We start from the raw sequence: 12,982 nt of genomic DNA, 5'->3' as shown, positions 1-12,982 counted from the left end.
GGGCTCTTGTGTAATTAGCTAAGCTGCTGGGAAGCAGGTCTGTGTGTTGACATTGACCTAAAGCGTACATGCATATATACACACACACACACACACACACACACACACACAGACACCCCCACACACACACACACATACACACACACACACACACACACACTCACCATATACTGTATACACACACTCATATATATACTGTATAGGACACACAGCTCTGCAGATGTCTTCAGTCATGGTCAAGAGGGACAAAAACCACCCAATAAATTACATACAAAAACAAACGCACTTCCTTTTCCGGTAAAACAAATGCTTAAACACATGCAACACACACACACACACACACACACACACACTTCCTAACTTTATTAGTTGTTGCAAGCGTGCCATGCTTATCCAAATATACATATTTGCACATCGTCATGCTCGCAGCGATACACTTGCACTGATTATCCCTCCCTTCACTCTACAGCAAACCTGCATCCCTCAAAAGCATTCTTAGAAAAGGCAGGAGGGGAAAAGAAATACATACTGTACTCCCCATGCACGTACACTCTTTTGAACAGTTCCTCCTTTTCAAGTGCAACAACATCCCCACCAAAATGAACAGCTTCTCCATGGCTGTGTCGAAGCATTTTCTTTTTTTCTTGCTCACTTCAAAGCCATTTGTTTACTCTGCTGCCTCCTGACATTGTCTGTGGTAATTAAAGGAGCGCACTGAAATTTATGGTTTAATTATACAGGCCTTGTTATGCAGAGAAGACCATGATGGGCTGATATGCTCAATAAAAATAAATAAATTCCATACGGGTTTATTGAACCCACGTTTGCGCGGAGTGTGCAATCGTTTCACACTCAGGTGTGTGTACGTGTTATTGTGTTTATGTGTAGGCATATGTGTGTATGTTTATTTATGTATTGCTTCGCAGGACAGCAGCAGCAGCTCAGTGCACAGTGTGAGTGGGTGAGAATGAAATGCAAAAGAAAATAAAAAATAAGCCAGATGAATTGCAATCGATTGGCGCTGGTTCACTGTATTGATCCCCCAGCATGTTAAAGCCTGCTGTACTCCATGAAGAACACTCAGTCAGTCAGTGTGCCCCCCATCCACCTCTTCACCAACTAACACACGGCTGGATATACTGTAAATGTCTCCGTGTGCCCTGTGTTGTTACTGCATGCATGTGTAAAAAGCGGAGACTGTGCTGTGTGCTTGCCGCTCCAGCTTCAGTATGCGTGACTGTTTGTGTGTGTTAGTGTGTGTGTTAGTATATATGTGTGTGTGTGTGTGTGTGTGTGTGTGTGTGTGTGTGTGTGTGTGTGTTTTGTTAGTATGTGTGTGACTTGTGTGTGACTTTTGTGTGTGTGGCTTTTGTGCATGCACAGTAATGGAGAGTGATCTTGGCTGTGGCCCACAAGCTGCTTCTCTGAACTGATCTTTGAGTTGGGTATAAATAGCGCTTGCTCTATAAATAAAACAGCAGCACCTTTCACACTCACTCTCTCTCACTTACACCCCCCACACACACACACACACACACACATAGACACACAAAAACACACACACGATCATATACACAAATACCTCCACATAGGCCCATCAATCCATATAACATTCTCTGGAGGTCGGATAGAAGGATGTCTGTGGGACATATTGACATATTTACATGAGAGCATGACCTGTACTGTACCAGCTTAGCAGTGGCTACCTGCCTTAACCTCTGACCCCAGAACAACAATGCCCCACATCAATCTATAGTGTGCACATTTAGTTATCTAGCTGATTGTAACGTGACCAAGTAGAAGATCGATATCTTCCCCAAAGTTGTTACAAAACGGCATTAGCCGATAAAGACCTTGAACCTGAACCCTTTTTGATCACAGAACAGCCTCCCAAAATCCAGGAAGATTTAGTTTTATCTCTGTCTGTCCTCTAGTTATCGAGCTACGGACCACAGACTGGCAGGCAATCCACACGTTGCCCTCCTGCTTGCAAGGCAAAACACACTAACAAACTGCTCTCTAAAAGATCAGTGGTGCGACTTTACATAATGCTGCTGGCCAACTGTAACTCAACATGACTTGAAGTGTTTGCATGGAGCCACCGGCGCCAACGATCACCGGAATGGCTGGTGGTGGACTCGTGCTTGCTCAGGCAGCACATATGACAAAATTGGAACGATACTGACTCAACAAATATCAATAATACGGAATTTCCCCCACTAATCCTGTTGTTTGCACAGCACTTATTCGCATTCGCACCACTTTCCACGTCAGTCCATTATGTAGCTATGTGTCTCAAGAACAACTTGTCCCATCCGCCCGCTGTCTGCTGAGCTCAACTCAGGCTCCAAGTGTTTTGAAATGGGGTAGAGAGGGGGGGGTTAGAGATAAATTGGTACAGCGAGCTGGAATGCTGCAGCAGTTATTTAAGGCCCTGTAGGTGCTGCCTAGGCCATATGCTCCCATTATTCCGCTTGGGAGGGGCCCATGTGGGCATGTGAGCAAGGCTTGGAGAGAGGGGGAGGAGGAGGAGGGTGGGAGAAAAAGAGAAAGAGGGGGTGATGGAGGGGAAGTGAAAGGAGAAAGGGAGCTGAGGAATTATTTTAAAGGAGAGCCCCTCCATCAAGCGTAGCAGGCATTTTAAGAACGGGATACCTGGTGAAGCCTGAGATGAGAACGAATTAGCTTCTAACGTAAATGATCGCCTTCACCCTCAATATCCGGCTCACTCTGCGTCGTCTTTGCATAATTCATCTCGTCAAATTTTGAGATGTGACAGAGTATAATTCATGAACTCCTGAACTTTTCAGGTTGCTACAGTATAGCTTTCATTAGGTTAGGCCTTCTCAACCATTTTCATATCATGGAGCTGCACTTAATGAGATTCTGTACGGCACGCCTCCTCACGGGTGTTTGCTTTGTTGCTTGTTGATTTTGCGCAAAATTAAAAGAGATTTCCACAACTCCGTGCCACTGAAATGTGAGAATGAAATATGATCAGGGCGATAACAAGTAAATGGGAGGAATAAACGTCAGACCGTGGATCCCACAAACTTCATTTTGTCAGCTGACATGGGCACATTTAAAAAAAAAAAGAATCCTTTCTCCTGCAGGTATCTTAATATCTATGTGTTAAGAAAACAAGGCCCAGATGCAGCTTTGTTATTGGCCTTATATCTCTTTCTCTCTCTTGTTTCTCTCTCTCTCTTTCTCTCCCTCTCTCTCTCTCCCTTCTTCTTCCTATCTGTACAGTCTCTTGTCAAACTGAGGCCTGTGTTCCTGATCAGGGCATTGCTCTCATGTTAGCCGCTTCACGGGAAGCACATCCCAGCATTCCCTCTGACACGCCGGCAGCAGCATTACCATAATTGGCTTTTCTACATGACGGGACAGAGGAAATAATAATGTCATTTTATTTACAGCCCTCTTGTCCCGGTCCGAGAGCTATCACCCCCTCCTCCCTCCTCATTCCTCCTCCCTCCCTCCCTCCCTCCCTCCATCCTCTCCACCGCACTCTTTCTCCTCTCCGCACATACACTGACATACACCCCTCCTTCTCCCCCTCCTCGTCTATCTCATCTCCCTCTCTCCCACTCTCCCCGTGCAGGGCGCGAGTCTCGTTCTGCCACGGCGTGTAGGTCAAGCGATGGCTTTTTGATCAGCTCCTGTCCAAAGCCATCAGGGTTGAGAGGCACGTAATGGAGAGCCGGGTGACAAACAGAATCTGGGGAAGGAATAAGACTGCCAGTTTCCTATTAGGGGCTGGCCTAAACGGCCTCTGCGCCCCCCCCCCACCCCTCCATCCACCACCTACCCCCCCCCACCCCACCCCACCATTCTCTGCTGCGAACCCACTCCTACACTGCCTAAATCACATGAGTGAAGGGGCCCGTGATTGGACATTAGTGCCGCAAATGACTGCCGTGATTGCCCCCTCTTCCCAAACTCACATCAAATAAATAAAGAAATGTGTGTAAATAAATAGAAGGAGGGGTGTTGGAGAAATGGGGCTGGTGGTGGTGAGGGGGAGGCTGACTGGTTTCATCCCCGTCTTTTTCCTCTCTCTCGTTTCATCGCCTCTCTGCCTTTCTTATCTGGTTTGTTTGGCTTTGACATCGGCCAAATGGTGAAGCTCCGCGAGCCTGACAGAGAGTTTTATTGATTTAACAACCAGCAGACTCTCAGCAAAGCAAAGGGAGAAGGCAAAAATGGGCAGGGCGGAGAAAGATAGCAAAGTTTTGAAAAGGAGTGATATGTTTCTGCTTTACTCCGTGCCAAAACGCTGACGTGTCTGGTTGTATTTCATTTGGTATCGTTTACAAGAATCAAGTCATACGCAGAGTCAAGCCGTGTGTGAGGGAGAATGTTTTAGAGATGATCAGCACTTAGGTCGATCATGTTGTCCCATTGTGAGGCCCAGTGTTGTGTTGAGACAGGATACAGGGCGTTCACCACAGTCTTTTTATCAGAAAAAAAAACATCATTTTAAAGTGTCATCTGTTCAGCACAAAAGGAGCACAAACTCTCTCTCTCTCTCTCTCTCTCTCTCTCTCTCTCTCTCTCAGCTCTGGTCTGGTCTCTGAGAACAGATTGCAAATGCAAAATCTGTAATGACGTCTATCATTGGTTAATCTTTATAAATTAGATAGGTAATTGATACAAATCAGAATCAAGGGTGCTTCATGTGTACTTTAGTTGTGCAAGTCCTTCTGGACCTCTCTTATTTAAATAAGAATGATGCTAAATAAGGCAGATGAGAACAGAACACACTTGCTCTTGTCTCTACTCAAATAAAGGTCTGTCGCCTAAAGTATATTTTGTAGCCTGAGACATGAAAGCCTTTGATAACATGTGCTTTACAGCATCATAAAGTGGGTGTGTCAATCCATTTGTGCATGATGCATTTTTAAAAAGGCTCTTTATAACATCCAAAGGGGCTTTTACAAACCCTTTGTGGTACTTGGCATATTTTAGGTCCCTTTTTGTGTGTAACAGTGTATTAACCGTATGTGTAGGTATCGGGAGATCAGTGATACACTTGGATGCTAATTCTTGCTTTCTTGGTGTGTGTTGTTGTTGATCTGGCGTGGCTGGTGGCGAGCTTGATCGCTGCTGCTTGTGACAGTGAGTCTGCAGTGCTATCCTGGCCACGCTGCCGCCTGTCTCCTTGATGGCGGCACGTCCTCGAGCAAAAGTGACAGGCGCTTTGGCGCCCGTGCAGATGGCCCTGCTCACAGCCATCACCCACTCGGCAAACCAAACCGCCAGGGACGGCACGCCAGCCCTGCCCCTTCCCAAGCCCGCCCCTTGCTGCTGGTGTTGCTCCGCATATGCGCGTCCAGGACGAGAGAAAGAGCTTAATCTAGTCGCCAGTCAGAATTACACAGCTTCAGGTTGCCGTGATTGAGCGGATAGAGTTTATACCTACTGTAGCTCTCAATAGTTTCCCTGCATGCTTCAGATTTAAGCATCCTGTCAGAATGGTTGCAGCATCTCAAAAGAGATGGGGAGATAATTTATTTCAGACCAACGTTAGCCACGTTTCATCCCTAATATTTTACATTTATGGTTCGCGAAAACTGTCCACTTGCTGCCTGTGATATTTACAGATGTCTGTCTCTGCCAGTCTTTTGTCTGGCTGCTTTTGATATCTCCCTCTTTGTTGTTTCCATGACAACATAGCAGGACAGGCATTGATTGACAGGGATCGTCAAAGGCTTCCCTGGCGACCTGCTCATTGTTCGAAGCCCCTCCCTGCTGCAGTCTGTGTTTTGTCAGTCATCCAGTGATATTTCTGATCTGCTGCTTCTCATTCCTGCTGTGTGTGTGTGTGTGTGTGTGTGTGTGTGTGTGTGTGTGTGTGTGTGTGTGTGTGTGTGTGTGTGTGTGTGTAAAGCACTGCCAACTATCAGGGTTTAGCTATTTTTTGGCTGCAGCCGATGTGAGTGACTCACATAGGTAATTCCTACTGTATGTTTGCACTGTTTGTGTGGGCTCGTAAGGAATAGATAGCCGTTCTGCAGGATGCTTTGTATATTAAATGGCTGAAATGTATTGATAGCCTCCTGTTCTGGAAGCGGGTTAGCGAAGGGGGAAGACAGTGTAACAGTAGACACTCTGCAGATGTGTTGTAGAGAGTACAGCACATAATGCTAATCTGCTGTGTTAGGGATTTTCAGGAGTTTTAGAAACTGTCTCGGTCTCAGTCTGTCAGTGGGATTGAAGCGCAGCCAGGTTCTCCTGTAGTGCTCTCATTTCACTGAAATCCTGTCAGGCGTTAGGGGAGTATGTTGCTCATTTGGAGAAGGGTGTATCAGTAGCACACAGCGAACTCAGACTTATAGGCAATATTATGGTCGGTGGGTTCAGGTTCGCACCGTAAGAGCAAACATGTATAAGCTGCAGAGTGCATAAAGTACACACACAGGCATGGGGAGGAAGAGCATGCGGACAAACGTGCGTTCGCAAACAGGCACTTACTGAGGCACTCACACACGCACACGCATGCACATCATCACGTAGTCACAGTCGATGGTGCAGCTGCTCACCTCCCCCACCTCCTCCACCCATCTCCTCTCAGGCAGCAGTAAATGTTGCCAGTGTATATATATCAGGTATTATGTCCACTTAGATTATGATATGACAGGTTAGCGTGCCGTTTGAAGCTGACAGCACATCTGTTTCATCAGGAGAGACTGATACTGGCATCTAGGACACACATCTCACCATGCAGGAAGGAGATAAAGGAAGAAGCTAGGGGGCCGTCTTTCCTGTCTCCCTGCCTTCCTCACCCTCTCTCTCGCTCTCTCTCTCTTCTTTCTCCCTTTTCTCTTACACCCCCTCTCCCCGCCCACCAAACCCGCCACCTCCTGCTCACTTTTTCTTTCTCCTTCGCATCTTCTTTCCATTCACTTGTTCTTCCCCTAACCACCTCCTGTCTCTCCTACTTACTGATGCTTGCTGTGTCTTTTCTAGCATGCAAACACACACACACACACACACACACGTGCACACACACGTGCACACACACATGCACACACACACACACATACATGCACATGGTCTAGCCTTCTATCTCATTTGCCTTTATACATTTTACTGGTAAACCTGTTACATCTCAGCCTTGTTTAGTTTCCTATCGCTTTACTCTTTTAATCTGTCTTTCTGTTAGGCATTGTCCATGCCATTTTGGATCACAGAACAGTAGTACTATTTTCAAATGCCCCAGACTCCTCCCTTCAACAATCACTGTGGCATTCTCAATCTAAGTATCATTGTTTTGCCAGTTCCTGCCTATTATCTTAAATGGAAATTATCTTCAGCTCATCAGAGTGGGTGAGGAAAAGCTGAAATATCTTCAAATTACTGTTTTGTTTCCTTCCCTCCCTGATCAGTTGCATAACCTGAACATGTGAGGAGCGGAACTTGATGAGTGAAAGGCTATAAAGCTTGGGGAAGAGAGAAAGAAAGAGAAAGGGGGGAGTTGAACATGCAAGCATGCAGCTGGCTAACAAGGCCAAACAGCCAGTCATTTCCTGGGGAACATGAGGCATGTGTGGAGGAATAGGGAGTTGGGAAGGAAAAGGACAACTGTCAGAAGCTCAGTGATTTATTTTTCCCTTGGAGGCTTTTTTCACCACTGGCTTTCAGAGCCACATGTGTGTGAAATACACACAAATTCATGCATGCATACGCACACTAACATTGGTGAGAATAAAAGCCTACATTTCCCATCGTTGAGTATTCATTCCATATTATTTTGACAGTGGTCCTGTTGGTGTGCTGTAAATCTTTAATTTCACTGAGCTGACCTCTTTTTTTCTCCTATCTTGTTTTCTCCCCTTTTTTGTCTTCGATCTCTTGCTCTCTTTCTCTCCAGCGTACATGCCCGAAGACGAGCTTAAGGCAGCTGATCACGATGAGGAAGAGCACCTGCAGGATGACGGCCTCTCATTAGACGGCCAGGACACTGAGTATCTGTGCAATGAGGAAGAGGAAGATGTGGATGGAGGCCAGCCACCTAGTTACAGAGACTCTCCACTCAGCAATGGGACGAACCCTGACGCTGGATACGGGTCTCCACTCAGTGATGCCAGCGACCGACTGACTGACTTCAAGAGCACCTCTTCCAGGGACGGTCAGGACAGGGAAGGCACGGCTTTGCCCTTCCGCCCCAACAACGGCCTCTCTTTCCAGGACAGCCTGGCACAGATGAAAGCCGTCTATGCAAACCTCATCTCGGATGCCTCTTGGTCCAGCATCACAATGGACATCATGAAATCTAAGCCTGCTGCAGCTGGCAGCGTCAACAGTGCTGTCACCACTCCAGAGCCCGCCTCTACTGCTTCTGTCGCCATAACTACGACCACAAACAAGAGCAGTGGGGTCAGCATGGCTAGCAGTCACCATAACGGCAGGAGTTCCAGCACCACTGTCAACCACACAAGTGGCAATATTAACGGCACGGCAGCTAGCTCTGTTAGCAGCCACGGTGCAACCAGCTGCGGTGGGAGCAGCAGTGGTGGGGTGAGTAATGGTAGTGGTGTGGCATATGACTGGCACCAGGCAGCGCTTGCCAAAACTCTTCAGCAGACCCCCTACCACCTTTTACCAGAGCCCAGCCTCTTCAGCACAGTGCAGCTCTACCGGCAGAACAACAAGCTGTATGGTTCTGTTTTCACTGGTGCGAGCAAGTTTCGCTGCAAAGACTGCAGCGCTGCCTACGACACACTGGTGGGTTTAACCGTCCACATGAATGAGACGGGCCACTATCGAGATGACAACAAAGACAAAGAGGAGGATCAGGGAAAGCGCTGGTCCAAACCACGTAAGCGCTCCCTGATGGAGATGGAGGGGAAAGAGGATGCCCAGAAGGTGCTGAAGTGCATGTACTGTGGCCACTCATTTGAGTCTCTGCAAGATCTCAGCGTTCATATGATCAAAACCAAGCATTACCAGAAAGTGCCTCTCAAAGAACCAGTGCCAGCCTTGGCCACTAAATTGATGCCCACTTCTGCTAAAAAACGAGCTATCCATGATGCTATAGTCTCCCCATGCTCCCCAGACTCTGTCCATGCTGGTAGTGGTGGTGGTGGTAGTGTATCCCTTGGGGATGTTGGCAAAGATGCAAAATCCGCAGCTAACCCCTATGTTACGCCAAACAACCGCTACGGCTACCAGAATGGTGCCAGCTACACCTGGCAGTTTGAAGCCCGTAAAGCCCAGATCCTCAAATGCATGGAGTGTGGGAGCTCTCATGATACACTGCAACAGCTGACTGCCCACATGATGGTTACTGGTCACTTTTTGAAGGTTACAAATTCTGCATCCAAGAAAGGCAAACAGCTGGTTTTTGATCCGGTGGTGGAAGAGAAGATTCAGTCCATCCCACTGCCACCGACCACCACCAGACTCCCTGTTCCCACTGGTGTTAAGTCCCAGCCAGTTTCCCCTGCCCTCTCCTCAGGCTCAGAGGAAAAGAGGGAAGGAGGTGAAGATGAAAAGGGTGAAGGCGGTGAGCCAGTGGAGAGAAAAATCAAGGAGGAGAGAGATGACTCAGGTGAGAAATCTGAGACTGACACCACTTCATATAAATACCTTAGAGAAGAAGATCTGGAGGAGGCACCAAAAGGGGGTTTAGACATTCTTAAATCCCTTGAGAACACAGTATCCAGCGCCATCAGCAAGGCCCAGACAGGCACACCCACATGGGGTGGCTACCCGAGCATTCACGCAGCCTATCAGCTGCACGGTGCCATGAAGAGCTCTCTACCCCCAATGATCCAGAGTGTCCAGATGCAGCCAATGTATAACAGTGGGCTACGAGGCCTGGTGACTGACCCCAACTCAGTCATCCGCTCGCCTCGGAGCCCTTCCTCCCCTACCCCCCTCAGGAGCAATGTCACTGCGATGGAGGAGCTTGTGGAGAAAGTGACAGGGAAAGCTGCCACTGTGAAGAAAGAAAAGGAGGAGAAGATGGTGAGCCTGGAACGATGCCGGCCCCCATCGTTAGTAAAATCCCCCTCCCCTGCACTGAGAGAGCAGAGAGAACAATTAGCATCTCCAAATGACCTTTCTGTCGGTAAACCATCTGGTATGAGAAGTAGCAGCCCAGGCAGTGTAGATTCAGAGCTCATCTGCAAGAAGGAGCCCAAAGAGAGCCTCGTCGATGGCCACAACAACCATTCGAAGAACGGCTCTGAGATGTGCCAATCCCCAGTAACTAATGGCAACAGCCTTGGCATCATCACTGATCACTCACCGGAAAGTCCTTTCATCAACCCTCTCAGTGCGCTCCAGTCAATCATGAACACACACCTGGGTAAGGCCTCCAAACCAGTAACCCCAGCTGCAGACCCTCTATCTATGCTTTACAAAATCAGCAACAGCATGATGGATAAGCCAGCTTTCAACCCAACTCCTCAGGGCAAGCCAGCTGAGCCCATCAACCACTATCAGTTGTATGAAAGCAGTGACCAGCCCATAGACCTGAGTAAAAGTAAGGTCACCATTAACAGCAACACTAACAATAACAACAGCAGCAGTGCGCTCTTGACCCACAATAGTGTAAATGGTAACAATCCCCTCATTTCTCTCCCTGACTCAGTCTCCTCTCCTCTGAGAGAGAACGCTCTGATGGACATTTCTGATATGGTAAAGAACCTCACTGGGAGACTGACGCCCAAATCTTCGACTCCCTCCTCCATCTCAGAGAAGTCGGATGCCGACGGCAGTGCATTCGAGGACGCCCTAGATGACCTCTCCCCCGTGCAGAAGAGGAAAGGGAGGCAATCCAACTGGAATCCCCAGCACCTCCTCATCCTCCAGGCACAGTTTGCCTCCAGCCTGAGGGAGACCTCAGAGGGCCGCTACGCCATGACTGACCTGGGCCCCCAGGAAAGGGTCCACATCTGTAAGTTCACAGGCCTCTCCATGACCACCATATCCCACTGGCTGGCTAATGTCAAGTACCAGCTGAGACGGACTGGGGGCACCAAGTTTCTCAAGAACATGGACTCGTGCCAGCCTGTGTTCCTCTGTGGTGACTGTGCCTCCCAGTTCAGGACTCCCTCCTCCTACATCAGCCACCTGGAGTCTCACCTGGGCTTCAGCTTGAAGGACCTGTCCAAACTGTCAACTGAGCACCTTCGGGAGCAGCAGGCTGCCTCAAAGGTGATCACAGACAAAATGACATTCGGCAGCCCCCTGTCAGCCTTGACCACGGCAGAGGACGACACAGGCTCTGTGTACCAGTGCAGACTTTGCAATCGGACATTCGTCAGCAAACACGCAGTCAAACTGCACCTCAGCAAGACCCACGGCAAGTCTCCAGAGGACCACCTGGTGTTTGTCACTGCTTTGGAGAAACTGGAGAAGCTAGACAAGATGGAGAAGGTTTAGGTGGGGTCTCAAGCTGAGAGTAGAGACTGAAGGCTGTGGAACTGACTAGAATTTCATTGCACTAAAATTACATTGTTCACAGTTACTGCACTGGGCCGAACTGAGCCGCCAGAAAAAAAAATCGGTCTTATTATTTTTTGTTGTGATAACTGCCTGACTGGACCATGTCTTTTCATGTTGATTTGTTTTGTTTTGCCAAGCTTTTTTACACTTATTTTGTAATATATTTATATGCGATTTGTCTGATCTGTGCATGTATTTTAGTGAATCAAGGTTAAACACAAGATTTTAATCTTTTCATGGCAAAAATACAACTACTGCTTCAATGGTAAAAGTGGCGAGTGGAAAAAGAACTGGCGGAAGAGAAAACTGTATAATACTTGATATGAAGGTGAAAATTAAATGTATACACCAAAAGAATGAAAGAATACCCTGAAAGACTGAAGTAGCACCTTAGACAGTTGAATTTTGAATTTGTAAAGAGAACATGTTTTGAAATATCTTGCATTTGTCAAAATCAGATTGATTTTAAAAGATCAAGGATTATCATTTCTCCCCCTCTCCTTTTTTTGGGTTTCTGTCCCTGCAATGTTTCTGATGATGAATGGCCTGCTCATAAAGCTGTCAGTGTATTAGAAAAAAAAAAGATCACGTGAACATTTGGAAAAACTGAAATGCTGCTTCTGGTTACGAGTCAATCAGTGAAAATGAATGGCCGTCAGTATGCAAGTTTGCTCAAAAACCTTTTCCTTGTTGTGAAGTATCACCTTATAGCAATTTTCCAGTTGTATGGTTTGTTACAACATTCTCTTTCTAAATTGTGTCGCTTTATTCAACTGTAAAGAGAGCAGTCCGTTACATGTAAATGATTACCAGTGAAATGTCAGTACTCCATAAGACATATCTCACCATTTGAAACGGCTCAACATTCTTTGTATCTTAAGGTGTGTGCATTCTCTAACTTTTATATTGTCATTTTATATACAAAAATGATTAAAAAAAATTAAATAAAAACAGATGGTGTATATAGATATATGCTATAGAGCTACAAAATGTCCTTTTTTAAAGAAAATACAAATTTAGCTTCTTCGGCTTGGTTTACAGAAATGATTTTAATTATACTTGCATCCAATTTGATGCATGAAATGGTGTGGAAAATAAATAAGCGATGCACAATGACTATACATTTCAATGTTTTATCGACAATATTGTAAAAAAAAAACCTTTTTAGCACCGATTAGTTTGTTTCATTTCTTTCTCAATTGTAAAATAAACCCCAAAGCAGTTGTTAACAGTCATACATTTGTGGTTGTGTGTTCATTTGCCACGGTGGTGCACCAAACTCAACATGTATCAAATTTCACTCTTGAGCATTTGCTTGGCATCAGATTAAAGCAATCACACCCATATCGAATCCTAACACAGTGTAATAGGATTCCTTTCTTTGGTTATACTTTTGCATTCCAGAGGCGAGATTCAAAATGTCCTCGTCTCACTGTTACGTACGTATCACCGTTCTGCAACAGGCCTGCTTTTATGTTTACAAAATTTTCAGAGAAAAAGAAAAGTCACTGGTGTCATA

The 12,982-nt window shown here is 46.5% G+C and overlaps 1 protein-coding gene across 2 annotated transcripts in view; it reads left to right on the top strand.

Moving 5' to 3' along the window:
- LOC120562167 (teashirt homolog 1-like) overlaps window positions 1–12,698 on the top strand; it is a 37,312-nt gene extending 24,614 nt beyond the window's left edge. For both annotated transcript variants that reach the window (XM_039805710.1, XM_039805709.1), the window contains exon 3: window positions 7,880–12,698. In XM_039805710.1, the coding sequence (XP_039661644.1) occupies window positions 7,880–11,400 (3,521 nt within the window). In that variant the 3' untranslated portion in view covers window positions 11,401–12,698. The remainder of the gene's footprint in view (window positions 1–7,879) is intronic.
- Window positions 12,699–12,982: the final 284 nt, after the last annotated feature.

The sequence above is a fragment of the Perca fluviatilis genome, chromosome 7, assembly GCF_010015445.1.
Source record: "Perca fluviatilis chromosome 7, GENO_Pfluv_1.0, whole genome shotgun sequence".
NCBI lineage: Eukaryota > Metazoa > Chordata > Actinopteri > Perciformes > Percidae > Perca > Perca fluviatilis.
Note: the sequence above shows the minus strand (reverse complement) of the source record. Positions and strands in the feature narration are given on the sequence as shown.